The sequence below is a fragment of the Lepisma saccharinum genome, chromosome 16 (genome assembly GCF_977018435.1).
Source record: "Lepisma saccharinum chromosome 16, izLepSacc3.1, whole genome shotgun sequence".
NCBI classification, from domain to species: Eukaryota; Metazoa; Arthropoda; class Insecta; order Zygentoma; family Lepismatidae; genus Lepisma; species Lepisma saccharinum.
Genome location: NC_139244.1, coordinates 42,813,769 through 42,840,838, shown reverse-complemented (window position 1 = coordinate 42,840,838; position 27,070 = coordinate 42,813,769). Strand labels below are relative to the sequence as shown.

The 27,070-nt window shown below is 37.4% G+C and overlaps 1 protein-coding gene across 2 annotated transcripts in view; it reads left to right on the top strand.

Annotated features, from left to right (window-relative positions):
* LOC146000439 (uncharacterized) overlaps window positions 1–26,846 on the top strand; it is a 33,696-nt gene extending 6,850 nt beyond the window's left edge. For both annotated transcript variants that reach the window (XM_083138074.1, XM_083138073.1), the window contains exons 2-3: window positions 4,117–5,481; window positions 13,683–26,846. In XM_083138074.1, the coding sequence (XP_082994200.1) occupies window positions 4,289–5,481; window positions 13,683–15,306 (2,817 nt within the window). In that variant the 5' untranslated portion in view covers window positions 4,117–4,288 and the 3' untranslated portion in view covers window positions 15,307–26,846. The remainder of the gene's footprint in view (window positions 1–4,116; window positions 5,482–13,682) is intronic.
* Window positions 26,847–27,070: the final 224 nt, after the last annotated feature.

Below are 27,070 nucleotides of genomic sequence, written 5' to 3'. Positions count from 1 at the left end.
CAAGTAAAAATCAAGGGGAGTAAGGTCTGGGGACCTGGCTGGCCACTCTCTTGGTCCTCGTCTGCCAATCCACCTACCAGGAAATTGGACATAAGGTACTGCCGAACAATGTTCCCATAATGAGGTGGTGCACCATCATGTTGAAAAAATTCTGGGAAAGACCCATCCGGCATACACACAGAAGGTAAGACAAGATCGCGTAGCAACTGCAGGTAGGTCTCTGCATTCAATGTCCCCTCAATGAAAAATGGACCTATGATTTGGGTATTCCAAATTCCACACCACACCATAACATTTGCTGGCCCAACCACGTTCCCCGGGTTTACCCAGTGCGAGTTCTCAGAGGACCAATACCGCAAGTTTTGACGGTTGACCTCGCCATTGGTATAAAAAAGTGCCTCATCGCTATGCAGAATGTTTCGCCAGAAGTCAGGGTCACGTTCAAGTTGCACGACACACCACTCACAAAATTCCACCCTCCTATGAAGATCATCTTCACTGAGATGTTGTTGCGTTTGCATCTTGTAGGGATGCCACTTGTGTTCTGGCATAATCCTGCTAATCGAACTCTTGCTAACACCACATTGGGCGGACAGTCGTCGAATACTTTTTTTGGGTGACTTCACGAGTGATGCCAGAACTGCCGTTGTTGTTTCTTCATCCGTGGCTGTTTTTGGTCTTCCCGATCGACGTCTATCGTGCACTGCACCCGTTTCTTTAAACCACTTCATCACATTGGCCACACTAACATGCGACACTGGCGGCCTAAGCGGATGTCTTTGATTGAAGTCATTGGCAATGTCCCGTGAACTCCTTTCGGCGGAAATAAGGATGATCTCAATTCGTTCCTCATTGGATAACATCATGTTCTTTGTCACTTACACTTGCAACAAAAGAGATATGATATCAGTTATCACAATTTCCATACTTTATCATTTATTCAACATTGCATCAATAACTTTTCACAGATTAAAGATATCTGAAAACTGACTTCATATTCTTGTTTCTGGTGCAATTCTAGCCTAAAATTATGTGCCACACATATACCTTCCCATTTAAAAAAAATTTCCTCCATCCAATATAACGGATACCAAGATGGCCGCCGCCATGGCCACCCACAGCAATTATGTTCCCCCTACCCCTACAGTATTACTATATACTCAAATCATGCCAATCTCTGCACTACACGTCTCTAGGACGGCTGTTAAGGGACTTTTGGGACACCCTGTATTTTAAGTTACAATTATATAGTGCATCCAGAATGTTTTATTTTCACTGGAGTTATTATAGTTTCATTAACACTCTCAACAAACATTTCCGTGTCAGAAACAAAAAAAATTATACTTACATATAATTTTTTATTTGTTTTATTCAAATTGTTCCAATATTTTACAGAGCCGTTTACCGGAAAAAAGCCTTTATATGAAAACATCTATGTGTGGTTCCAAATGCCATACAAGCAATTTTAAGTATTTTTTTTAAAAATCAAAGAATCCATTTAAATTTTAAGAAATCATCAAAAATTATTTTAAAAAAAATAAAAATAATGATTTTTCTCCACCCTGATCCATAGGAAAGAGAAAGTTTCTGTTTGCTGGTATGCAACCTCCATCCTCTCCTCAATAATATGTCCTTCAACAGCAACAGTTGTACAAGCAATGTGTATTGACAATGCATCTTCACATAGCTTATTAACATTAATCAGTATCATGGTAAATGTGCTGGCACAATATAAAGTCCACCTGCCCGCAGATTGTCATGTGATCCACCTAGTTAATACTTTTTGGGAGGTAAGGTTAGTATAGAAGCAGACCTCCATGGCAAGTCATTAGCACAGGCTATGATGTAAGGTTCCCAGGTTCGAATCCCAGCCTCAGCATGTGTGTTTTTAAGATAGTCCCTTCAATTGCATCATCTCATCATCATCGCCGCGGTCAACCTACAGTTCCAGAAAAGCAAAGTAAAAATAGCATATTTCAATCAGTCAAAAAGTAAGGCTAGTTCAGGGGGCAGTTGAATGAATGAAAGTGATTGGCAGCTTAAGGAAGGGATGGGGTTGTTGATGGTGCAATTTGCTTTAACTTAAGTTCCCAACTGACCATACCCAAATCACATCTTTCAAGAAAGGTTTGGGTTGCCGGAAACCTAAGGGAATTATGGAGTGAAAGTATAACACATTCAGAAAATCTTGGCTACTGTATTGTTGAAATGTTTTTATACAATACCGGTGAATAGACATTTATAGGCATAATAGAGAAAAATAAGCACCATACACAAAAGTGGAAAATGAACGTTCCTGCATGAAACCATAATACCCTGACATGAGCATATACAAGTCATTTAAAAAGTAAAATATAGACATTTTGCATATTAATTTCTCTTCTGGGTATTTGTGGTTCATTCCCTCTTTCTTTCACTACTTTGGCTCTCTTCAGAGTACACTAGATGTGAGTGCCTCTTCATCAGTTTCATATAACCTCCATTTATTGTCATCACTACAATTAGTAAAAGTAGCAGAATAGCTCTACAAAAATAAGAAAAATACAATAGAATATAAAAATCCAATAAGTGTGCAAATAAGATATTTCTCTTTTGTAATGACTTTTTAAATGCCCGTTTCGTAATTTTTAGTGCCTATAAATCCACACCCTATTTATTAATACTAAGGTGGGCCAGATGGAGTCCATAAGCCATAGTTTGGGTAGTCCTGCTGTGTTAATTTTCAGTTGTGCATAATTCAAGTTTCTTCATTTTTACCTCAACCAAAAACCCCTTTTTTACCAATATGTTTTATTATATTTACATACAACCTCTGACAATAAAGTTCGGTGAATGATCCTGAATATCGAAAGTAGACGAATTCTTAATGAAACCTACCTTACTGTCCTTCGAAGTAGTCCCCTCCCATGGCTATGCACCGTTGAGAATGGCTGTACATGTCCTGGAAACTTTTAGAAAAGTCTTCTTTCGGGATGGTGTTCAAGACCCTCGTCACGTTCCGTTGGATGTCCGGAATATCCTCAAATCTCTGACCTTTCTAAGCGATTTTGAGGCGTGGGAAGAAAAAGAAATCTGGAGGATTCAGATCCAAATTTCTTGCAATGCATTGCTACAGAGGATGAGAGCTGGTGTGTGAGGTATGACCCACAAACGAAACACCAAAGCATGGAATGGCATTCTCCTGCATCACCCCGTCGGAAGAAGGTCAAGGCGGAAAAATTGTTGTTCCCTCCGGCAGGAATTCCTTGTGGATCATGCCATCACTGTCAAAGAAAGTGATAAGCATTGTCTTGATGCATGATTTTTATGCCTTGACCTTCTTTTGACGGGGTGATGCAGGAGAATGCCATTCCATGCTTTGGCGTTTCGTTTGAGGGTCATACCTCACACACCAGCTCTCATCCTCTGTAGCAATGCATTGCAAGAAATTTGGATCTGAATCCTCCAGATTTCTTTTTCTTCCCACGCCTCAAAATCGCTTAGAAAGGTCAGATTTGAGGATATTCCGGACATCCAACGGAACGTGACGAGGGTTTTGAACACCATCCCGAAAGAAGACTTTTCTAAAAGTTTCCAGGACATGTACAGCCGTTCTAAACGGTGCATAGCCATGGGAGGGGACTACTTCAAAGGACAGTAAGGTAGGTTTCATTAAGAATTCGTCTACTTTTGATATTCAGGATCATTCACTGAACTTTATTGCCAGAGGTTGTATAATATTGAATATTGTATTGTTGGGGGTAATATTCGTAAATATTTATTTCCATTAAATGTTTTAATTGTTCCCCTGTTTTATTGAATTTAAATTATTTAAGTAGTTTAAATATGTAGAATATTAAGTTGTGAGCTTAGTGGTGATTGCAAAGTCCTTAAATCAATGATTTTTAATTTTTCTATTACAGTTATAAGTTCAATTATTTTCTCAATTTCATCACATACCAATTTCTCTTTTATAAAGAATGTAAATTAAGTAGTTCTATTTGGATTTTAACACCAATGTCCCTTAGTGTAGCATAGATAATATTCTATAGCTGTTCTTGACATTAATTAGTGTAAGTTTACATCATTCCATAGCAGAATAAGTGTGTACAATATTTTTTTATTTCTTTATTTCAGGAAATGACATTCCATCCTACAAAAAGCTCTCAGCTGATTAATAATACATCGCAAGATCTAACTGCTGCTGCCTTTTGTATGAAGATGCATCAGTACATGTATTTCTCAGTCCAAGTCATGCATGTTATCAAATATTTATAAACGCTTGAATTCATGTGCAGAAAGTTAAAATATGGCTGAAGGTGATAGAGAGGTTCCAAAAATAGAAGAAGCAACATTGGGTTATGATTCTAAAATCATGTCTTTAGTAAACATCAAAAATGAGACGAAATGTTATGATCACCTTCTCAAGACTGATGAAACAAAATCACCATGCACTCCATTGGTTCAGTGTGATGAAAGCAAAAAATGGCATATCCCAGTGAATGATAGCAAAGATTTGAAACAAGCTGTTGTACCACTTTGTGGAATACCTATAAAAAGTGATACTATAAAGCCTAAGGTGGAAGTCTATGAAATTGTGCGGAATAAATCTGAAGTAAGAAGTATTTTAATCTCAGAAAATGATCAAGATGATAAGAAGCAGGTGCTCCATATTCCGAAGACTGAATTAAAAATCGTTACAAACCACAGTGCCAACAAGATCATTTGTCTGAAAGATGAGCTCAAAACAGAACACAGAAATATCTGTTCAAAACAAGAATATATTAACCAGCTTCTTGCAAGTAGAAAATTTGAGCTTGAATCTCCAAATGAGGACATGATTTCTAAAAAATGTCTTCATGTTTTGATCAGCAGAGTTAAAGTAGATCCAGACCTAATGCAGAAAACAGTTGAATACTACAAACAAAGTACTATCGCAACCACGTTTAAGGTTAAACAAGAAGTTGATGGGTTGGATTTATGCAGTTCTTCCTCCACAGATGGAGACACAGCTCTGATAAAAACTGAAAACTATGAAGGGTCAAGTGACAACAAGTTATTATTTCGTCCCGTTGATCCAAAAACTGAATTGAAATTAGAACCCTCCAACTCAGGTGACCAAAAATTGTTGACAAATTGCAAAAAGTTATTAATCAGTTCAGTTAATCTGAGAAATGAATTGAAATTAGAACCCTGCAACTCAGATGACAAAAAATTGTTGACAAATTACAAAAAGTTAATTAATATCAGTTCAGTTGATCCAAAAACTGAATTGAAATTAGAACCCTCCAACTCAGATGACAAAAAATTGTTGACAAATTTAGTTAATTTAAAGAACGAGTCAAAATTCGAAGCCAAATTGAAAGTTGACAAGTGCATCTACGCCGAAGAAATGCAAATTAAAAACAAAGTTAGTCCCACTGTCAAGAGTGAAGCCAGTGACCTAGATCCAGACGTAAAACCAAGTTTGGAAAGATATATTGATTGTGAAGATAGCACAAGGTAAGTATATGCTATATTTAGTAAGTCAGGGGAATGACTTTCACCCATTTATACTATCAAAATGTGTATCAATGTTTTTATTCACGGTTCAATATCTTAAACAACACATTCCTCCCTATTACAAATAATAACATTTCAGAGCCTGAAAGAAGGAACCATTAATGAACAGTAGAATGTCACCACCTGTTAAAATCTGCTGTTTACAATACTACCCAGTCTTACCATAATTATTGTCACAACCTTGTAAAGTGGCTCCCCATCAAGTGTTCAAAGTTAACAACTTCCTCCAGTGAGAATGAATGTGTGAGTCATTGCAAGTTGTGCTCCAGAATTGATGAGTGTTTTTGCTTAGCTTCCATGGGGTATTATGAAAATTGTGTGGTTGTTATATCACTCCATAAGGTAGGGAAGTCAGTGGGCGAAATTTTCAAAACCCTCTAGAAGCTTCGAATCTCCAAGAGGTTCATGTATCTTACTGCCATGCCTCATAAGGACTGAAACTGGTGAATTAGTGGTAGCCCGTATGTGCAAAAATCCTGTGTAGAAGCAATCAGTAATGGCCCATGAACTGAACATTTCCAAAATGTTCATGGTTTGTGTGTTGCGAAGTTACCTAGGTCTAAAAGTTCACAAATGACATACAGGTCATTTTGAGGGTGTATGCCATGAGTTCACAAGTAGCTATTGAAGAGGGTTCATCTCCTCTTCATTCATGGCACGGTGGGGGTGTGTTCTATGTTGGCACCACTGAGATCTATTTCTGTCAGAAAAGGATTAAAAACATCAGCCAGAGTGTACCAGGAGGCGGTCATACAGACAGTAGACAAGGATCTCTGCAACTCTCATGGGCGGTAGTGGAGCTTTCAGCAGGATTTGGCACCAGCTCGTAAGGTACAACGTGCAGTAACTTCAGACGAATGTGACTGACTGTGTGCTGAGTTGGAACTGGCGTTGTCGTGGTGAAGAATAATGCGACGATTTGGGTTTGTTTTACGCAATTCATTGATGACATCTGGCAAACAAATTGTTGTATACCACTCAGCATTTAAAGTCCTTCAATCTTCTAAAGCTATTGTTGCCACATGTCTGGTATAACTGAAGAAACAAGCAATCATTTGCTTGGCAGCACTCTTCGAACAAACAACTTTTGTTGGTTTCGGCTCACTTTGAAACACCCAAACCGTGGATTGCTGTTTAGTTTTGAGTTCATATGAATAGATCCAAGTTTCGTCCCCTGTAACAATGTAGTACACCAAATTTGACTTGCCTCGGTTGAATTTTTTGAGCATTTCTTTACACCAATTTACACGAACCTGTTTTTGAGCTTCGGTCAAGTTGTGTGGGATCCAACAGCTTGAAAGTTTCCGTACGTTCAGATGACCATGCAAAATGGTATGTATTGCTTTCATGTCAATGTTCAAGGATGTCTGATCTCACAGTATGTCACATGCCGATCTCTCTCAACCATTTCACGCACAGCATCAACATTAGTGGCAACAACAGACGTGGATGGACGACCTTCACGAAATTCATCACTGAGAAATGTGCAACCACGCTGGAATTCGGAAAACCAATTGTACACAGTCCTATTGAATGGTGCTTCATCCCCAAAAACCAAATGAAGATGCTCGATGAATTGTTTCAGTGTTAAACTACATTTGAAATCATAAAAAATCATTGCCTGAAAGGGTTCGCGAGAAATTTCCATTTCTCACACAAGACTACTTCTTCAAACTGCTGTGAAAAATAAACGAATAGGCTTAAACAAACAATCAAAGATAATTTAAACATAAAAAAGGTCTATTCTTCCGATTTTTATAATAGCAGAACACTAGCGCCACTGTTGGTGGTAGTTTGCAGAAACTTTTCCAGCAACCTTCGTACAACTTCACTTCTATACTTAATTTTTAGTTCGCTTGTCAATCAGGGTCATCTCCTAACCATACCATCACATGTTTCCTGTACACTTCACGGGTTTGGTAAGGAATCTAACTTGGCTGTGCATTCTTTTTGTTCTAAATAAATTGGATTATAGACCAGATTTCCACTAGGCAGGTATTTGAGTAGTATTGAACATGTCATAGCAAAACACACAGTCAACTTATAATAGCATCTGACTTGTCCATGCATTCACGCTGAATGAAGAAGAGCAAAATGCCCAGCATGAATGGAAACTTGTACTCATGTCAAAGAGTCATGCACTGTGGCCGTGCGGTCTAAGGCATAAGGTTTGGGGTCCGGCTATGGGATGTGCACAGGTTCGAGTCTACTGGGGAAAGTGTAACAACTTTTCTCTTAAGATTTTGGCCTGTGTATGGGACCAGTGGCCACTCACCATCATGAGGAAATTAGGGAGCTATGAAAGAGCAGTGTAACCTTGTCATAGAAATCTGAAACAACTGGTGGTTCATCGTGCTGACCACATGTCACCATGTAACTGGTTGAATGATCTCCCACCTCTGTTGGGAATGTGGCATGTCACCCCTCCAGTTTGATTCACCACGAGCTGCTACTTCATTCATATGTATTTAGTTTATTCAGTGGTAGTATATGAAACATCAAGATGTTGGTCCGTCATGGAAAATTCTTGGCCCTGGTGTTGTGATGAACCTGATAGTGGTTTTGGTTCAGTTGAAAGTTCGTGATTGAAGTACAGTATGAGTCTGTACTCAGTGGAACAATGTGTGTTTATTGTTGGCACAGTTTGGGGTTCGGAAACCACCTGCAAATTCTTCCATTCCGTGTTGGTTAAGAAAATGGAAACACGCATGTAGGAGGACATTCAAAACTGCCAGAAGTCGAACCCGAACAAACACGATCCACCATCAAGTGTATTACAGCAGGGCCAAGAACTCAGACTCAAAGCACACTTCTGTATGGCAGAATCATCCAGATGCACATGCATGCCCATTCAAGGACTAGAGAGACTGTGGCACCATCTTCAATGATGTTACCATGATTTTCATACACCAAGGATATGTCCGTAGCAAATTTCATTACATTATGACCAATTGTTTTCATAAGTAAAAATCAGGGACCGAGAGGGAGTGAAACACCCTGTAGTGATCGGTCTATCTCCATACAAGCAGGTATGCACCATATTGCATGGTATTTGTACATCACTGTTATTGTAAATTATTTCCCAATGTTCCTCGTAACTAAGAACAAAAATGGTCTGGAGTATAAACATTTTGCTCTTTCTTTATTAACCCAGATAACCCTACAAGAGGACTACAAATAAAAACAAACTTTTATTCGCATAAAATGTTTCATTGCCAACTGAAATATGTGAAAAAAAATAATAATAATTATACACTTTCGTTCATATTTGGGCAATTATTTGGCCCGTCCTATATATAGGATGCCAGGAATGTGAATGATACAAATGTCTTGCTAAAATGCATATGTTTTACACAGTATGGAAATCCACGAAACATTTTACGTGCAATCCAACATCACACTTTACACACCTTGTTGTTGCTTTTGCATGGCACTGTCGGCATCTTGTCTGTTTCTCTTGTGGTATTACCAAGTGATCAATTCTATCGTATCGCACGTCTTCGTTGCCAGATGCATTTGGGCATCCTTTGGACTTTGGTTTTGAGATTCTGGCATTGCTTGCAAGCAGGGATGTTGCAATTCGACGACGAAAAGATAGCAGATCCAGTTCACCTTTGAGAGATTTGTGTATTTGCCATGCATTATTTACTGCTAAGTCAATGCAGTGAGCAACAAGAGGTAAGTACCATTTTTTCCCCCTTACGTTGACTCGGTAGAGGCTTATGTTTTGATCACATCGATCTACACCACCCATATTAGAATTGTACATGTGAACCAAATGTGGTTGCAGCACCTGTGTGTTCTTTTTCTCCTTCAGTGAGTACCTTTTGCTGAATGAATAGGAAATACTCCATGTCCTTTTGAAGCTAAACACACTAGACTGTTATCGTGCCATTTAGCCACAACAATGGATTTGTCACCTGTCACTCTATAGTCAAAGAAACCCCTGTCTTTTTTCTTCATTTCACGTGTTTCCATGAGAGGACACTTACAAATTCGGTTTTCTCGCACAGTTCCAGTTCCTCTCACATTTTTTTCTGACAACTTCTGAAGTAAGTGATTGGACGTAAAAAACTTATCAAAATACAAATGGAAAGGAGAATCAGTACTAATACTTAGCAATATATCTGTATATTGAAGTACAACTGATGCTCCCAAACCACGTTCCTTGTACAGTGGATTGAGTATCGTCCTAGCACCTTGATAAGGCTCAACCCAAGTGACATATCCCAGCTGCGTAGCACCAGTCCAAAGTTTATAACCGAAGCGGATCGGTTTTCCACGAATGAATTGCTTACAGCCGTGACGCCCATAATAAGGGCCCATTGCTTCGTCTATACTATGGTTTTCTTCCAGTGGAGCCAACTCTTGGAACTTCCTGTTCAGAATATCAAACAGAGGACGAACCTTAGCAAATTTGTCTGCAGGGTCCAGTTCATTATTATCAACTATGTGAAGATTTGACATGATAAAATCAAATTTGTCTCTAGTTAGGGCTTTGCACACTAAGTCATTATGAGCATCAGAACTTCTTTCCCAGTACATTTTTCGTCGATGAACTTGTACATATCCACTAGGGTGTATTGAAGTTTTGATAGTGATTTGGTTATGCAACACGCACAACAATTTCACAAAAATATCATTATTTGGCTATTTCATGTCTTTTTTTCTGAATTATGATCATTTATTGTTTTGTTTATGGCAAATATGTTACATTCGTGCCTTAGGGGTGGTTTCCTATGCTGTTTACGTATGCTTTTGGTCAAAAATTGTCAATTTGAGGCTAAAAATTCCATTTTTTCTATTGATGGTTTCCAATTGGTTTCGACTGTTTTATTCGAAAGTTTTCCGATATAAAAGGCTAAATAAAATATTTTGGCTTTCTAATTGCTAACAGTTCCTCAATTACTGTCCAGCGCTTCGCTTATTTTCATAGCTTATTATGCTTTGAAAATAACCCAGAGCTCACCACGAGGAGGTGGCTGGACTGCGAGCTCCACCCACCCACCCACCCACCCACCCACCCACCCACCCAAATTATGCTGGCAAACATAATTTTACTAAGGGGCAGGCCAAGATTTTCTTCTAGTTTTCTCCTTGAACTTTATAGTCACTTTTTGTTCGAAATTTCGGCATATGTTCTCTAGATTCCAATTTCGCTTTGATGTAGCCATCACGTGCGCTGGCGCCGAAAACGGAAGAAGCAGTCTGTGTGATAATTTTCACAAGTCGCTCCACTCCTTGCGTGTGGCAGGGGAAGTCTTGAATTTCAGTTTTTTTTTGTTTTTAATGTAGTCATCTACTTCTACATTTGTAATATTATTGGTCAACAGAGGCTCGTGGAGGGAGCATGAATCCCAATCAGCCATGTCATAGTATTGGTCTGCATTAAAATTGATGATTGGTAAAACAAAAGTGCGAATTCTTTTTCCTTTTTTCAAACCTCTAGCTTTCTTAATTCTTTGCCAACCAAGACTTCTTATTTCTGGGTTTTGGTCGGTTATTAAAGCCAGCAGGAGATTTTCAGGATGCGCGAAGAATGCATCTCTCAAGTGGTGTGGGAGAAATCAGGACAAGTGGGTCAAATTCCAGAGGTGTCGGGCTCCGTCAGTTATCGATGGTTCCTTCTTGATCCCAAACCACACATACTACATAATGAAGGTGTACGCACTGGTGTGGTTTGGGATCAAGAAGGAACCATCAATAACTGACGGAGCCTGACACCTCTGGAATTTGATCCACTTGTCCCGATTTCTCCCACACCACTTGAGAGATCTGATTAATAGGGTCATTCAACAAAACGCATTCTTCGCCCATCCTGAAAATCTCCTGCTGGCTTTAATAACCGACCAAAACCAAGAAATAAGAAGTCTTGGTTGGGAAAGAATTAAGAAAGCAAGAGGATTGAAAAAAGGCAAAAGAATTCGCACTTTTGTTGTACCAACCATCAATTTTAATGCAGACCAATACTATGACATGGTTGATTGGGCTCCCTCCACGAGCCTCCGTTGACCAATAATATTACAAATGTAGAAGTAGATGACTTACATTAAAAACAAAAAAATAGCCACACGCAAGGAGTGGAGCGACTTGTGAAAATTATCACAGATACTGCTTCTTCAGTTTTCGGCGCCAGCGCATGTGATGGCTACATCAAAGCGAAATTGGAATCTAGAGAACATATGCCGACATTTCGAACTAAAAGTGACTATAAAGTTCAAGGAGAAAACTAGAAGAAAATCTTGGCCTGCCCCTTAGTAAAATGTGGGTGGGGTGGGTGGAGCTCGCAGTCCAGCCACCTCCTCGTGGTGAGCTCTGGGTTATTTTCAAAGCATAATAAGCTATGAAAATAAGCGAAGCGCTGGACAGTAATTGAGGAACTGTTAGCAATTAGAAAGCCAAAATATTTTATTTAGCCTTTTATATCGGAAAACTTTCGAATAAAACAGTCGAAACCAATTGGAAACCATCAATAGAAAAAATGGAATTTTTAGCCTCAAATTGACAATTTTTGACCAAAAGCATACGTAAACAGCATAGGAAACCACCCCTAAGGCACGAATGTAACATATTTGCCATAAACAAAACAATAAATGATCATAATTCAGAAAAAAAGACATGAAATAGCCAAATAATGACATTTTTTGTGAAATTGTTGTGCGTGTTGCATAACCAAATCACTATCAAAACTTCAAGGTCGATGCGCGCCACCTAAACGATCTCCAAAACATCTGAAAAAAAATGAGACGTGTTTTTGGTCACAAATGGCCACTTTTCCGTACTAGCCACCTTAACATTTCAAAAAAAAGTTTTTTTCGATACACCCTAATATCCACTAAGGAGAAGAATTCCAAAAAAAACCACTTCATTTCGTTTGAAGTGATATCTGCAGGACTGTTCTTTGCAGCTGCATACATGTTGCTGTAGGAAACGAACATGTCTATCACTTGTTGATCAAATATTGAGCAAAACAACTCCAGAGGGCTCTCTTGATGTTCAACCAAACACTGCACTGGCCAAACAGGTGTATTTGTAACTAAATCACATTTTTTCCATGAACAGATCTTTCATGTTTTCACGGGAGGAGGGGAGGGCAATTCACTCGCATCACTTCCCACAGTTTCTGTGGCAGCTTTTCCATCTGTTGCCAAATCTTGAAATTCCTCTAAATGTTGATCACCAGTCTCTTCAATTTGAATTTCGGCGGCTGCTCGCAGTTGGCTACCAGGAAGATGATTTATTGAAACATTATCATCTTGTCCTGAATCTTCATCCGTGATGTTACCACAGGACTTGACTGGTGGTTGAAGACAAATGGTAGCACCATTGGCTGGTATGTCATCATCATCCTTTCAATCATACTCATAATGGTATGAAGAGTAATCCCTCTGAAACAAAAAACGTGATATTCAGCCAAAAGCATAAAAAGAATTACATATAAAACAAACGAATTTGTAACAATTCTCTACCAAGAAAGACTTATTGGCTTGCAAAAACATAAACATAGGTTATTTCTAACCCTCCTTCCCCCCCCCCCTCCCACACACACAGACATACAGTCACTTTTATAGTACATAAGTATACAGGCTCTTAGATCTGATATCTATTAATTCAAAGAGACTAAGTGATTCCTTGCAATTGATAAAGGATAGCCAAGTTCCTGGCGTCCTTCATGTAGGACACCTAACTTTCAGCAGTTGGCAAGCCTGTTTGACAGTTGTTCTCAAAACTACAAAAACTTTATAGACATCTTGGATATATACTAAAACAAATAATCAGGCCACCAGTTAAAAAGCACTGTTAATAATGTGTGTTTGACTTACCTGTCATATTTGAAGCGGTAATTATCCATTTTCTGACTGTTTACTCAACTTCAATCTTGCATAACACAACAGGAATGGCAGTGAAACAACTAACACTAGCTCGATTTGTTACAACAAACCTTCCACAAAGTAGAGATGTAGGCACCATCTGTTGGTAGTTTCTTGAACTACGTCCAGAATTTTTTGAGTATAGGTGTTCTACATGTAGGACGATCGGGGTCTGGGTTAATAATTTTGAATAGCCACACTGAACATTCAAGTATTGATATTCATTTTTTTTTTTTAATTTAGCTAATTTGTTTCTCTTATGATTTAAAGGGCTTCTGATGATGATGCTTGGCTTGAGAGGGATTCTTCCACACCAGAAAGGTTACAGTCAAATTGTATCCAAGAAAGAGAACTGGAGGACATTCCTCAAGCAACAGTAGTCTCTAAATTGTATTCACCGAGGACTACATTGAAATATTACCATAATGTGCATAGGTATAAGTGCAGTCATTGCGCCAAGTCATTTAAACGTCCACAACAGTTACTTACACATACATATGTACATACACAAAGGTTTGTGTGCAGATATTGTTATAAGCCTTTTTCTGGAAGCACTATTCTTCGCACTCACATCCTAACACATACTGGGGAGCATCCATTCATGTGTCAAGTATGTGGGAAAACTTTTACGCAGAACTCCAACCTCACAACACACTTGAAAATACACAGCAGTGCAAGGCCATACAGGTGTAACACTTGCAAGAAGTTCTTCAAAAGGAAACAAGATTTCAAAAACCATACAAGAAAGATACATTCCAAGAAAAGATATACTTGTGAATTTTGCCAGCAAACTTTTTCAGACAAGAATATCCTATTGACACATATAAAGACAGTACATCTACATTCTGAAAGCTTTGGGTGCCACGAGTGTGGGAAAATATTTACAAGGAAGGACTATCTCACTTTGCACATGAAGGTACATGCTAAGAGTTCAGAGATCACCCAGTCTTGCAAAGTGTGTGGTAAGCGCCTTAGAAAGGAATATATGAGAACGCATATGCGCCTACATGCTGGGTCCAAGCCCTACAAATGCAAATGCTGCCATGCCACTTTTACTCAAAGTACCCATTTAAAAATTCATTACAGAACACATTCAGGTGCTTATTGCTACTTTTGCAATGAATGTGGGGAAGGATTTAGACACAAACAGAGTTTACGCATGCACGTGCAACGTCACGATAAAACAAGCACGTTTGATTGCACTATTTGCGGTAAGTCCTTCTACAGTGAAGTTAATCTCCAGAACCATATTAGATCAAACCACACAGACAGCAGCAAATGGCCCTACAGCTGTGAAGTTTGCAATAAGCCATTTTATGCCAAGAACATGCTTGTAAATCACATGGCATCACATGAAGATTGCAGAGATTTTAAATGTGCTCTATGTCCTAAAATGTTTAAGTACAGAGCAGGACTTTTGCATCACTTGAAGAAACATACTGCTAAGAAGAGTTATTGCTGCAAATCCTGTTCTGCAGAGTTCTCTGTTAATTCTGATCTTGCTCAGCATCAGAAGCAGCATTACAAAGATTGCCCCTACCACTGCAATGAATGTGGCATTGGTTTCAAATCCAGAAATCACATTATTGTGCACTGTAGATCTCATCTGAAGAATATCATGTGTGCGACCTGCGGCGATGCATTTTCTTCAAAATCTAATCTAAAATACCATAATGCAGTGAAGCACAGTGACAAGAGTGCATTGCGATACGCTTGCAACGTATGCACTAAAAGATTTCCCACTGAGAAGAGAATCAGAGACCATGAAATTGTACACTCTGACTCAAAGAACTTTCATTGCAACTTCTGCGAGCTCAAATACAAGACTAAGAATGGTCTGTTCAAGCATATTAAGAAGCACCATAAAAACAGTTCTCCTTCTCCAGTGAAATGAATAAAGTAGTTTTCGATGCATACAGAGAATCGAAAAACCTGTCCATGTTATATTCTGTGGCCTTGGTAACTGGTGATTAGTGACATCTATGAGCAGTCGATCTGACTATTTGTTCCCTGATCTTGAATTGTTTCTCTGTGGTCACGCTAGATGGTAGGCTGCAAAAGTCAGAGAAAGGGGATTGGGTGATCATGGGTAGATATACCGTCCAGAATAACCTACTGTAAATATGATCCCTTCAATGCAAGCACTAGATAATTAACTTCTTTTGCAGCTATAGATTACGATAAGTGTGCATTGCTGTTGCTTATGCGTTCCAAAACCGAGACATCATTTCAAATCAAAGCTATGCTTGCAAGCATTGATTTAGTGTTGCCAACTCTCCCCACAGAAAATGAGCTGAACACTGGATGCAAGAAAGTTTGATAAATGCTACAGATATCAATGTGAAATGTTGTGTAATGCTTCATATTACAATCAGCAAATACCAGCGGTTAGATATTATAACTTGCAACTAATACTAATTAATAATCAATTTTTTATGAAGTCTATAGTCTTCTTGGAAACTAGGGTTCAGATTTCGATGAACCTATTTCAAGTGAACACTTGATAAGATTTGTTGTTTTTTATTCAACCCAAAAAAAAGGTTAAATCTTTTGTTACTTAATGCATACATGGTGCATCAGACACTTTCTCCTCCCCAATGGCATAGTGGTAACTTCGTCACATGTAATCAAGGTATATTGAGTTCGATACCCAGTGGAGACAGTGCTCGAAGTGAACATTTGCTCGAACCTTGGGGTTAGCTGTTGAATTCTATATTCTAAGAAAAATAAAAAAAGGGCAAGTCCCATTTAGCCTATTTGTGCATCAAGTGGACTTAAACCCAAAACTCACAAGATGGCTTGTGAGTTTGCACAGGAAGGAAAAGGACGCATTGTTAATACTGCTAAGTTCTGGAGATCTTCCTGTGAAAGCTTTCCAGTAGATGTGCTAAGAACATTTATTTTAACTAGGATCAGCAAGTGTATATTACGGTTGGCATCACTGTCCATTGATACTTGCCTGCCATCTAGTTCAGAACTATGAAACAATTTGTAACGGAAGCACAAATTGTGTTGACTGTTATTAAGATGTCACTAGTGTTGCAGACCAGACGATTGATTTGCTTCATTTTACTTTGCTTTTTATGCCACTTTTGGCTAATTGGCGAAGATGGGTATGAGTGATGATACGATAAAATTGATGAATGAACACTCAAGTATCCATGCCCAGGCCAGGATTCAAACCTGGGACCCATGGCATCGTAGCACGATGTTCTAACCACTCGCAGACCAGACGAATGCCACAGAATACATTACATAAGTTTCATTCCCCTGGTACAGAGTAAGAAACGAAAATATAACAACTGTGTTCCAGGACGTGGATTGATCCCCCCTCCCCCCACCTTCCCAGTTGATTTTCAGAAGTTCAAAAGGCACGTCTTCCTTAATTGTTTCATTATTTTTACAAGCAGTATTCTTAAAATTACCTAACACATTCCTTTAGAAAAACAAAAATTGTGTCAATTTTTGTGTTTTATTTTACATTGATTTCCTCCTCATTAGGATGAGAATGAAAAGTTGATGAGGGCACACACACACACAAACAAGTACTCATTCCAGAACTTGAACCTATAACTTTCAGAAAAATTATATTTTACCATTTTTTCTTCAGGTTATTGATTGATGTGGTATGAAGGGCTGGGGAGCAGGGTTGGCATGTTTAAAACACTTTGTTTTAAATGTTTAAAACACAGGGCTTTGTTTTTTTTTACAATTGTTTTAAACGTTTAAAACAATGTGTTTTAAACATGTTTTTTTTAGAAGTGTTTAAAACACATTTTGGTACTCGATATTTCATAGTCTGTGTTAATTTTTTTGTTTGGCAACCCTGTATTTTCATTGAATCTGTGTCAATTAAACCATGATTTACGGGTTTCACTTATCGCACAACACTTGAGCAACCTTATGTTCTGACGTCACAGGAGAAGGCTTCTTAATTTTAGGCTAAGTGCCTACGTTGGGTGCGTTCCGAAAGTCATAACGAAATGAACGAAAGTAACTGGGCTTGTGAACCTGGTGAAACCAGTTATTTTACAGAGGGACGCTCTAGACGAAAGCGCAGGCGCAGTGTTTTGTTTATAACAATTTTCCGCATGGCGTCCAGCGGAAAGCATTTCCTTCTGACAGAAATAAACTCTACTGCGGATACTGTTACTCATTTTAATCACATTGTAAGAACAGTTGAGGCACACTCACCTTGTGCATGTTGCTTCATATCACTCTCTGTTAAAATTATAATACAATTCCCGAACTAGTGCATCATGCACCCACGGTGTCTGCAGGCAGCAGACGATTCTCACTGAACAAACTAGCTTCCTGGCCCGTGCGTTTGGTGAATCTCGTTCTTGCACGAGATGCACGGAATGCGACTTTTGGGACAGCATAATGAACCTCACGAAATGGCCAGTTGCCATAACTCGTTTAACGCGTTAAACTCGTGTGACTTTCGGAACGGGCCCGTTGTTAGGTTAGGCTAGGGTTACCAGATAGCTATAAGGGAATTGTAGGACATGCTGTCCCAAAATGTAGGACACAAAATATTTTCAATAAATAATACATATGTCTATAGAACATGTTAGAAAGTAATTGAAAAATGACACTTTTCAGTTTTAAAAAATGAATTCTTAAAAGCAAATTTTCAAAACTTGCAATCATACTAAACAATGCACCTCTTACTACAAGATTTAAATAATACTTCTCAGAGGAGCCAATTTTTCTCAAAATTTCAGGTTTAGTCAAAATCATGGTCAAAATATATTTAGGTTAGAGTGGACAGTCAAAGTCTTGAAATTATAGAGACCAGTACCAAACATTTTACAGACTTTATGAAAGAAAGCATTTCTCTTGTGAGTCTGTTGTGCTGATGGTAATGAAAGTACACTCTCAAAATTTGCACTAAGACCTGTAATGGCAAACAAATATTCATCAATTACCGTAATTTGAAATGGTTCCAAAAGTTTCATCTTGGATAGTTTTTAGTTCAATAACAGGGTGTCTACCAAAATAACACATCCAGAATTCTTGACATTTTCTGGACTTTTCTAGACTTTTCCCATTTTTCTTAACATTTATTTATTCGACCCCTACTTAGGTAAAGTTGGAAATTCGTAATTAAGAAAATAAATATTTATCTAATGAAACCCCCTAGATGAAAATTGAAGCTGTAACTATTTAAGAAGAGAATTAGATCTGCTTTATCTATTAATGCATCCTGGACTGTTTTTGGCAGACTATCGATGCTTTGGCATCTGGATTGATTGATTGAGTTGGTGTTTTAAGTGGGATCCGAACCATTATGATTCTCCACCGGGTATTGAACCCGGGACCCTTTGGCGTCTGAACTCATCCAGTATAATCATATGTGGGGTTTGTGTCTGTTGTCCCTATATGTTTGTGACTGTCCCTTCATCCATCTTATCTTAACACCATTCATCCTCATCTTCGCGATTAACCAAAGGGGTAGAAAAAGTGAAGTAAAATAAACTAAATCAGTCATTGTGATAACATTCTTGACCACAAGAATAATTTATTGCCTTTTTATTGATTTCTTTACTTTTTCTTGACTTCCATTACTCTCTTGACTGGCAGGCACCCTGAATAACTTTGTTTTCTATACCCCTGCTTTACAATCAAAATATTGAATAAGAATGGGAAGCACCTTATTTCATCAGTATAAACCCAAAGACAAGAAATTCCGCTTAGGCATTGAATAGTAACATCATCAGAAAGTGGTCCGAAAACTTTGTTCATTAATTGCTTCCGTTTGATCGTTTGTTTTCTAGCTGGACAAACTTTTCTTTTCTTTTTGGGCAATGACTGAATCAAAATAAATTTCACTAACGAGTTTGGAAGCGCAGTCCATAGACTTGTAACTTGCATGATTTTTTTTGTTATGTATTTCCCTAATTTAATTAATATTATATGATGCTCAAAATGTAATACATTTACGATATTTTTCAAATTCCTCCTGGACACCGGACATAAGGCTACAATGTAGGACATGTCCGGGATAAACCAGACGTCTGCCGATTCCGATGCTGATGTGTCAATTTCGGCCGATTTTCATACATCTGTAATCGGCTTCGGCACATCCCTACTCAAAATGTTCATGTTTTAATCTTGAGCCTTTCATTTATTTTACTTCGCCTTTCGCTACTTTTGTCTCATTGTGTAGGTAGACGAGTATGATGGGTAATAAGATGAAAGAAAGGAAGGACCAATAACACACATATATGGCCAACACTGACATCCCATACGGTACAGACGACAGAGCCTCTTTTAGTCTGCAAAATGCAGTCCAGGGTGTACTATGTGGAAGTGAGCTTGACATTTGGGTGCCTTGATACAGGGTCACCCTGTTTTTCGGGTTCTGTAGAAGAAATTTCATATACAGCATGATTTTTTTTTATCGGAAGTAATTAGCCAATAAGTTAGCCATATTATGTTGTACAGTTTTCTTTTAAAAATATGAGTCAGTGTAAAAGGATGATATTCAATTTGATGTCATAACACAGTGCACGACTGAACCTCGCCCACTAAATAAAGGAACAGTTGAATATGTGCAAACAGATTTTTGGGTGTTATGGAAAGTGTAAGAGAAGCCTTCTTACAGTGAGAAAATTCCTGATATTTTATATGTACACATTACTCGTATGATCATGATAATCATACCTTGAATCACTTCGGCAAAGACCATATGCACAATACTTACCTGATCTATGTGCCGGAAATATGGCGGCAGGTGCAATTTCATGTAATGAATTGTAGGGGAAGTTGTTCGCTGAATATCATTCATTGTATGTTTTGTCGTACATTGTACTGACATAACTTACAAAATGAAAACAAAATTCAAGAGATACTTCATTTGTTTCTAACTTGTGAATATTGCTACTACATTCCTAGTTATAAACCTTTGCTAATAATAAGAATGAGAAATTTGAAATAGGTGCACCCAGAAAATATTACAAATTGGGACACAAGTCTCCCCCCCAAATTATTGCACCCTGTCCCAGATGCTGCAGATACTCTTGATTACACAACCTGACCACTGTGGCAGAGTGGTAAGCATAAAGCCAGAAGTCCCAGTTCGAAACCTGGGTGAGACATGTGTTTGTCCCATCATCAGTTCATCATTCATCTTCGTTGGCACAATTAACCCAACAGGTAGAAAAGCAATGTAAAATAATCTAAATGAAAAGAAAGTAAGTCCTTCAACGTTTTTTTAACGTTTCAAGAATCAAACTGGTTGCTATTGCATGGTGCTTCCACTAACACTTAGACTTTACAATAAAGGATTGATTGAGTTGGTGTTTTAAGTCCACTTTATACACAGTAAAGCTAATCAGGACTGGACATACAGTTTAAAGTGGGATCCGAACCACTATGTGCCTCCACTGGGCATCGAACCCAGGACCTCACAATAAGTGAGTTTACACCATTGACACATTATAAGGTATACAATTTTATTATATTCAAAAGCTTTAGTTTTAATAAGTTGTACTCAATTTTGCAACTACATTTTTAGCATATGTTGACTTTTGTTAAATATTTTAAATTGAATGCAAAAATTATAAAATTAATTTTAAGTAATGTTGTTCATAAGCTTAGATATAATGAGTCTACCTAGGGTTACCAGACGTACGGGTTTTCCCGGACATGTCCTACATTTTAGTCTTATGTCCGGCATCCGGGAGGAATTTGAAAATTAATTATCATAAATGTCCTACATTTTGAGTGTAACAATATTAATTGGGAAAATACGTGTTTCAGTTGAACTAAGAGAAATCATGCAAGTTAAAAGTCTATGGACTGTACTCCTTAATTTGATAGTGAAATTTATTTTGATTCAGTTATTGTCCAAAAAGAAAAGTTCCTGCTAGAACAAAAACGGAAGCACTTAATGAACAAGCTTTTTGGGCCACATTCTGATGATGTCACTGTTCAATGCCTGAGAAAATTTCTTGCCTTGGGGTTTATACTGATGGAACAAGGTTTCCCCCATTCTTATTCAATATTTTGATTGTAACGCAGGGCCCCTGCAGGGGGTATAAAGAACAAAGATGTTGAACTAAAAAATCCTCAAGATGAAACTTCTGGAACCATTTCAAATTATGGTAATTGCTGAATATTTGTTTACCATTCCAGGTCATAATGAGAGTACTTTCACTACCATCAGTACAACGGAGTCTTGGGAGAAATATATATATATATATATTTTTTTCAAAAAGTCTGCAAAAAGTTTGATTGTTGAGTCTCATAAATATATTTTGACTAAACCTGACATTCTGATAAAAATTGGCTCGTCTGAGAAGTACAAGTTAAAACATGTGTAGTGAGACGTGTATTGTTTAGTATTGATTACAAATTTTGAAAATTTTCATTTAAGAATTCATTAAGAAATAATATTTTTTTAAAGGTGAAAAGTGTAAATTTTAGATTAATTTCTAACGTGTTCTAGAAATGTGTATTATTTATTGTGAATGTTTTGTGTCCTATATTTTGACTTAAAGTCCTACATTGTGGGACATTATGTCCTACTTTTTCCTTATAGCGATCTGGTAACCCTAAGTCTACCGTGATTATCTGGTTTTCATTTTTTATTGTGTAGCGGTCTCATTGAAGATCTTGGAAACCACACAATTTTCTAATTGAAAATTATAAAAGCTTGTGACATCAATTAACATATATTTTTTTTTAACAGATATGATGCTACATATTTATTACCTTTATGAAGTCTCTATTTCTGTAAAAAAAATTTATTTAACATAATTTAAGGCTGTTAAATATTGTTACATCACATCTTAATACCATTGTGTTTATTATGGGTTTAAAAAGTCACTGAATGTTTTCCAAACAATTGTAGTGAAAGACAAGCATAAACTTTTACATGTTTATTATTATTACCATGGTCTCCTATTAACAAAATATTTAGAAATACTTTATATTATACTTAATCTATTCACAGTTTTATATCATCACATTTAGATTTGTTGATTTTTTCTATATTTTTCTGAGGTAATTTGGGTTCTCCTACTTTGTTAATTTGTCACATTCCGTTGTGTGTTATGAATATTGGTCATAATTTTCCTATAGCCTATTCTTTTTTTTTGTTGTTATAACATTTATAACTGAAAATATCCATGTCTTGTTTGCGTGCATTTTATTTTTATGGAAAAGGTGATAAGGTGATGGTAAGGTGGTAAGGTAATATTTAGATAGTTTTATTGTAAATATGAAGTTCTTCCAAGTTCAGTTATAGGGTGACTATTTTTTTTATAATTATTCTGAAATGTTACCCTTTCCCTTTACTTATCCGTAAATAATTCTGTCTTCTGTCCAACCTGCAACATTAAATTATATATTATGTTAGTCCAGATTTCATCTGTTTAGTTCCTGGGAACAGCATTGTATGTTTCAGAGTACTACAATCATATGTAAATTGTAAAAATAAGTAAAGTATTCCCCTATGCTTTTGCACCATGCCATTAAGGCTTATAGGTGGTGTGGAGTTAGGCAACACTGCCAGGAGGCAAGGAGAAATGCATTGGGCATGTGGGAGTATTGTTTTTATTTATCTTGGGAATATCAAACTTCCAATGGAATAGAAAATTATATCAATGAGAAGAGGGCAGTTTGAAGAAGTGATTGCCTAGCAGAAAAGTCGAAACTCCCCATTTGATTAACTGTAACTTGATTTTGAAGTTGATTCCCCATAAGGAATACATGGGAGTCCGAAAATTCTTATTAGTCATATTTTTTACAGGTCGTATCTAGCTTAATAATCAACTTTGAAAAAAGCTTCGACCTGCCATATGTGAAACGAGAAATTCATACTATCTTGTACCCCCCCTATGTGAAATGAGAAGTTCATACTCTCTTGTACCCTACGTTTTTTTTCAGTAGCATTGACCCTTCCGACGATATTCAAATAAATGCACACATGGTGCTTAACTGTATCTCCTTAATGGAGGAGTAACTGGCAGGTTGTGGCCCGGTACCAGGCCCTGGCATGAATATACCAGGCATGACAGTTAATTAAATCAAATGGTTGCCAAGTATTTTTAATGAAATTTTAAATTTGTCAAGCCTAGACATATATCATATTCCATTATTTATTAATACTTAATTTCAAGGGTGCATATTAATGTATAAAGTTAAAACAAAAATAGAAATTAGAATGTTTTGAGCAAGGCATTGACTTTTATAAAATTAATTTACCATGCTGAGGCCTCACAACGGTTTAGAACCACTACACTAGGTGGCCAAAATGCACCACATCTTGTTCCATGACCAAGTTTAGTGGCCATTAAGTCAAATTATACCTTGATTTGATTGGATTGATTTTACTTCGCATATTGTGCCACTTTTGGCTAATTTGCGAAGATGTGGATGAGTGATGATGACGAAATTGATGAATGGATAAGGCAAGGATTAAGTGTGTTAAAAGATGTAGCAAGTGTGTCGCGTATAATTTGAAAAGTGCCTCCCCATGGCGTAGTGGTAACAACGTGGCGTTGTAATCAAGGAATCCCAGGTTCGATACACGGTGGAGGGATATTGTGCAGTGGTTTGGATCCCACAACTATCAATTCAAAAAAGCTGTCATTTTTGCAAACTGGTTATGTCTAGCTATGAATTCCATGTTCAAAGTTGTCCTTTAAATTTAGATATGGGCATCTTTTTACAGTAGAGAGATAAATGAAAGCTATGAAATAAGATAAATGCAGCTAAGTAATGTATTTTCATTGATTTGAAACACTTGGGGGAAAAAATCAGTTTTCCCCCCCCAAAAATTGATGAATCACAGTACACAATGTGGCGATCAGATGGTAAGGTGTGGGGAATGCCTGGTGAACGGCATCTACCAGCCTGTATAGTGCCGACAGTGAAATTCGGAGGTGGTGGGGTTACAGTGTGGTCATGTTTCTCCTGGATGGGGCTTGGCCTCCTTGTTGCTTTATATTGCAATGTTACGGCACAAGCTTTCATACTGCCTACCGTCGAAGACCAGTTCGGGGATGACCATTGTGTCTTGCAACACGACCGAGCACCCGTCCATACTGCAGGGCTTGTGGGGGGAGTGGTTTGACGACATCATCATCCCACTAATGAGACTGGCCTGCACAGAGTCCTGATTTGAATCACATAGAACATCTCTGGGATGTTTTGGAATGCCGACTTCGTGCTAGACCACACCGATTCACATCAATACCTCTTCTCATTTTGGCGCTCTGCAAGGAATGGCCTGCCATTCCTCAGGAAACTTTCCGGCACCTGATTGAAAGTATGCCTGTGAGAGTGAATGCTGTCATCAAGGGCAAGGGTGGGCCAACACTGGATTGACTGCCAGTGTTCCCGATGGAGGGTTGCCCAAACTTGTACTTTATTTTCAGGTGGGTGTCCGGATACTTCTGATCACATAAGAGTATATGCATTATTTATTGTTCATGCAGTGCATTCATTCCATCCCCTACATAACCTTATCGTATGAAGTGTGATTTATATGACTGTTAATGAAAAGGTGAAGAATACTGTCCATATTTAGATAACATATTTTTATGAATGTTTTTATTTAAAAGACTGGAAAGAAGAAATATATCTAGAATATAGAGCTTGATGCTTATTTTTTAAACTAGAAAACAACGTAATGTGCCTTACGTATTGTATGTAAATACTACAAAGTTATTCTATTTTTCTGTGCTAGTGGGCTTTCAATTCTTCTTTGTGGAAGGTATAAATTTTCTTCATCAAATATACAAAGTGTGCCATGAGTTGAATCTCGTATATTGTGCTATATCTGACACATTAATCTGCCAATGTAATTGAAGTTTTTTTGTGAGTAGCTACTTCCAGCATTGAAACTGAAACAGTAGATGGGAAACTATAGGCTCTTGGCCATTCAAAAAGTCTAATTACAAATGCATCATCATATGGCACATTAATTTATCATAATTAAGAAACACCAATTACTTTAAATGGAATTGGCAATATGTTGCTGTAGGGAATTGTAAATTAATTCTAGTTATTTTTACACCACATAAGAAGATAATAATAGTTTGCTTGCTGAGTTACATTTATGAGGTTAAATACAGGGTTTTTAAAGGTCCCGGAACCCATAAATTCTAATGGGTTCCGTAACAGGACCAGAACCTTTTCTCTTGCACAATTTAAATTTAGTCCAAGTTGTGTTTCATTTGAGTACTGAAAGGTTTCAGGACCAAATTGAAATACTTTAAAAGATAAAAAGGTTCTTTACGGTCCAGAACCCATATACACTTGCTGATTTTCTCTACCAGACTGGAATTGATTTTATTCCCAATTCCTAGACATTTGGTTAAATATGATTAGCAGACAGGTTCCCATGATAATCTTATGAAATGAGGTGGTTGGAAAGAAGAATAGGTGCGGCTGTAATTGAAACCTCATCCATGCATACATATACAGAGCATTCCCTGACATTCGCTACGAGACTCGGTGGCAAGCAGCCTGGCATCAGCACTTGTCCGTGACAGTCTCTTATATTAAACCTTGTAAAAAAAGTTTAGAGTAACAGGGTTAGTTCTGAATAAAAGTGGAAAGAAAAATGGTGAAATAAAGTATACAAAGACAATCCACACACCATCCGTGAATTGAAAGAGTATTGTACGAAAAATCGGGAGAATTACAGTAGTAGAACTTGCACGTGTAAGTGCCAATTTCCTTCAGAGATGCCAGGAATGTGTTGCAGCAGAGGGACATCATTTTCAACACCTTCTGTAGTCAAGGTTAGTACACAATATGAAAACTGTAATTTTAGTAGCTGACTCTAGCGACTGTCGCGGACCCATTCACCGGGAAAGACAAACGCTGATGCCAGGCAGCTTGCTGCCGAGTCTCGTAGCGAATGTCAGGGAATGCTCTGTATTTTATATTACAATTATTTTAAATATATTGGAGGAAGAATTAAGGATCCATAATTTATTGCAATTGAAACTAGCAAAACAGAACAAAATTCACTTTGCAAAACCATTAGCTATGTAATTAAGGATCTGGGAATGAAGATGAGAGTGGCAATAGCTCTCAAAAGCTTGGAAGCATATCTGGAACTAACCTAACCGATATCCCAAGAGAACCTCTTGATTATTCACAACCAGGAAAGCTTGAAGAATTATTTCATTGCCCACGCAGCAAAAGCAAGTGAATGAGGTTATTTCCAGTTTAGCATATATTATAGCAGTGCTTTTAAATATATTTTCACAGGCAACAGATTGTACTTCTGTGACCATATCAGATATAATATATGAATGTTATGAATTTGTTATGTATGTTTAGGGTGGTGGTGTAAAGACATTGCATACTGAATGTTATATTTTGCCAAAGTAGGTATTTTAATTATTATTTTGTAAAACTTTTTCTACTGTAAAAAGAATAGAAAGTTGTTAAAAGCATATTGATTTTTATGTAGATTATTTTATTGAGATAAAAATAAATGATTTAAGAACAAACTAATTTTGTCTGCTTGTTAACTATTTCCATGTAAATATTCTGCATTAATTTACTTATAAGTAAATGCATAAAGTTGCTATGTTTGCAGGTTATGAATTTTGTGATTCACTAAAAAATATATTCCAGTTTTTAAACATGATAAATTAATTATGTTCAGTTACGTGGATGCACTCAAA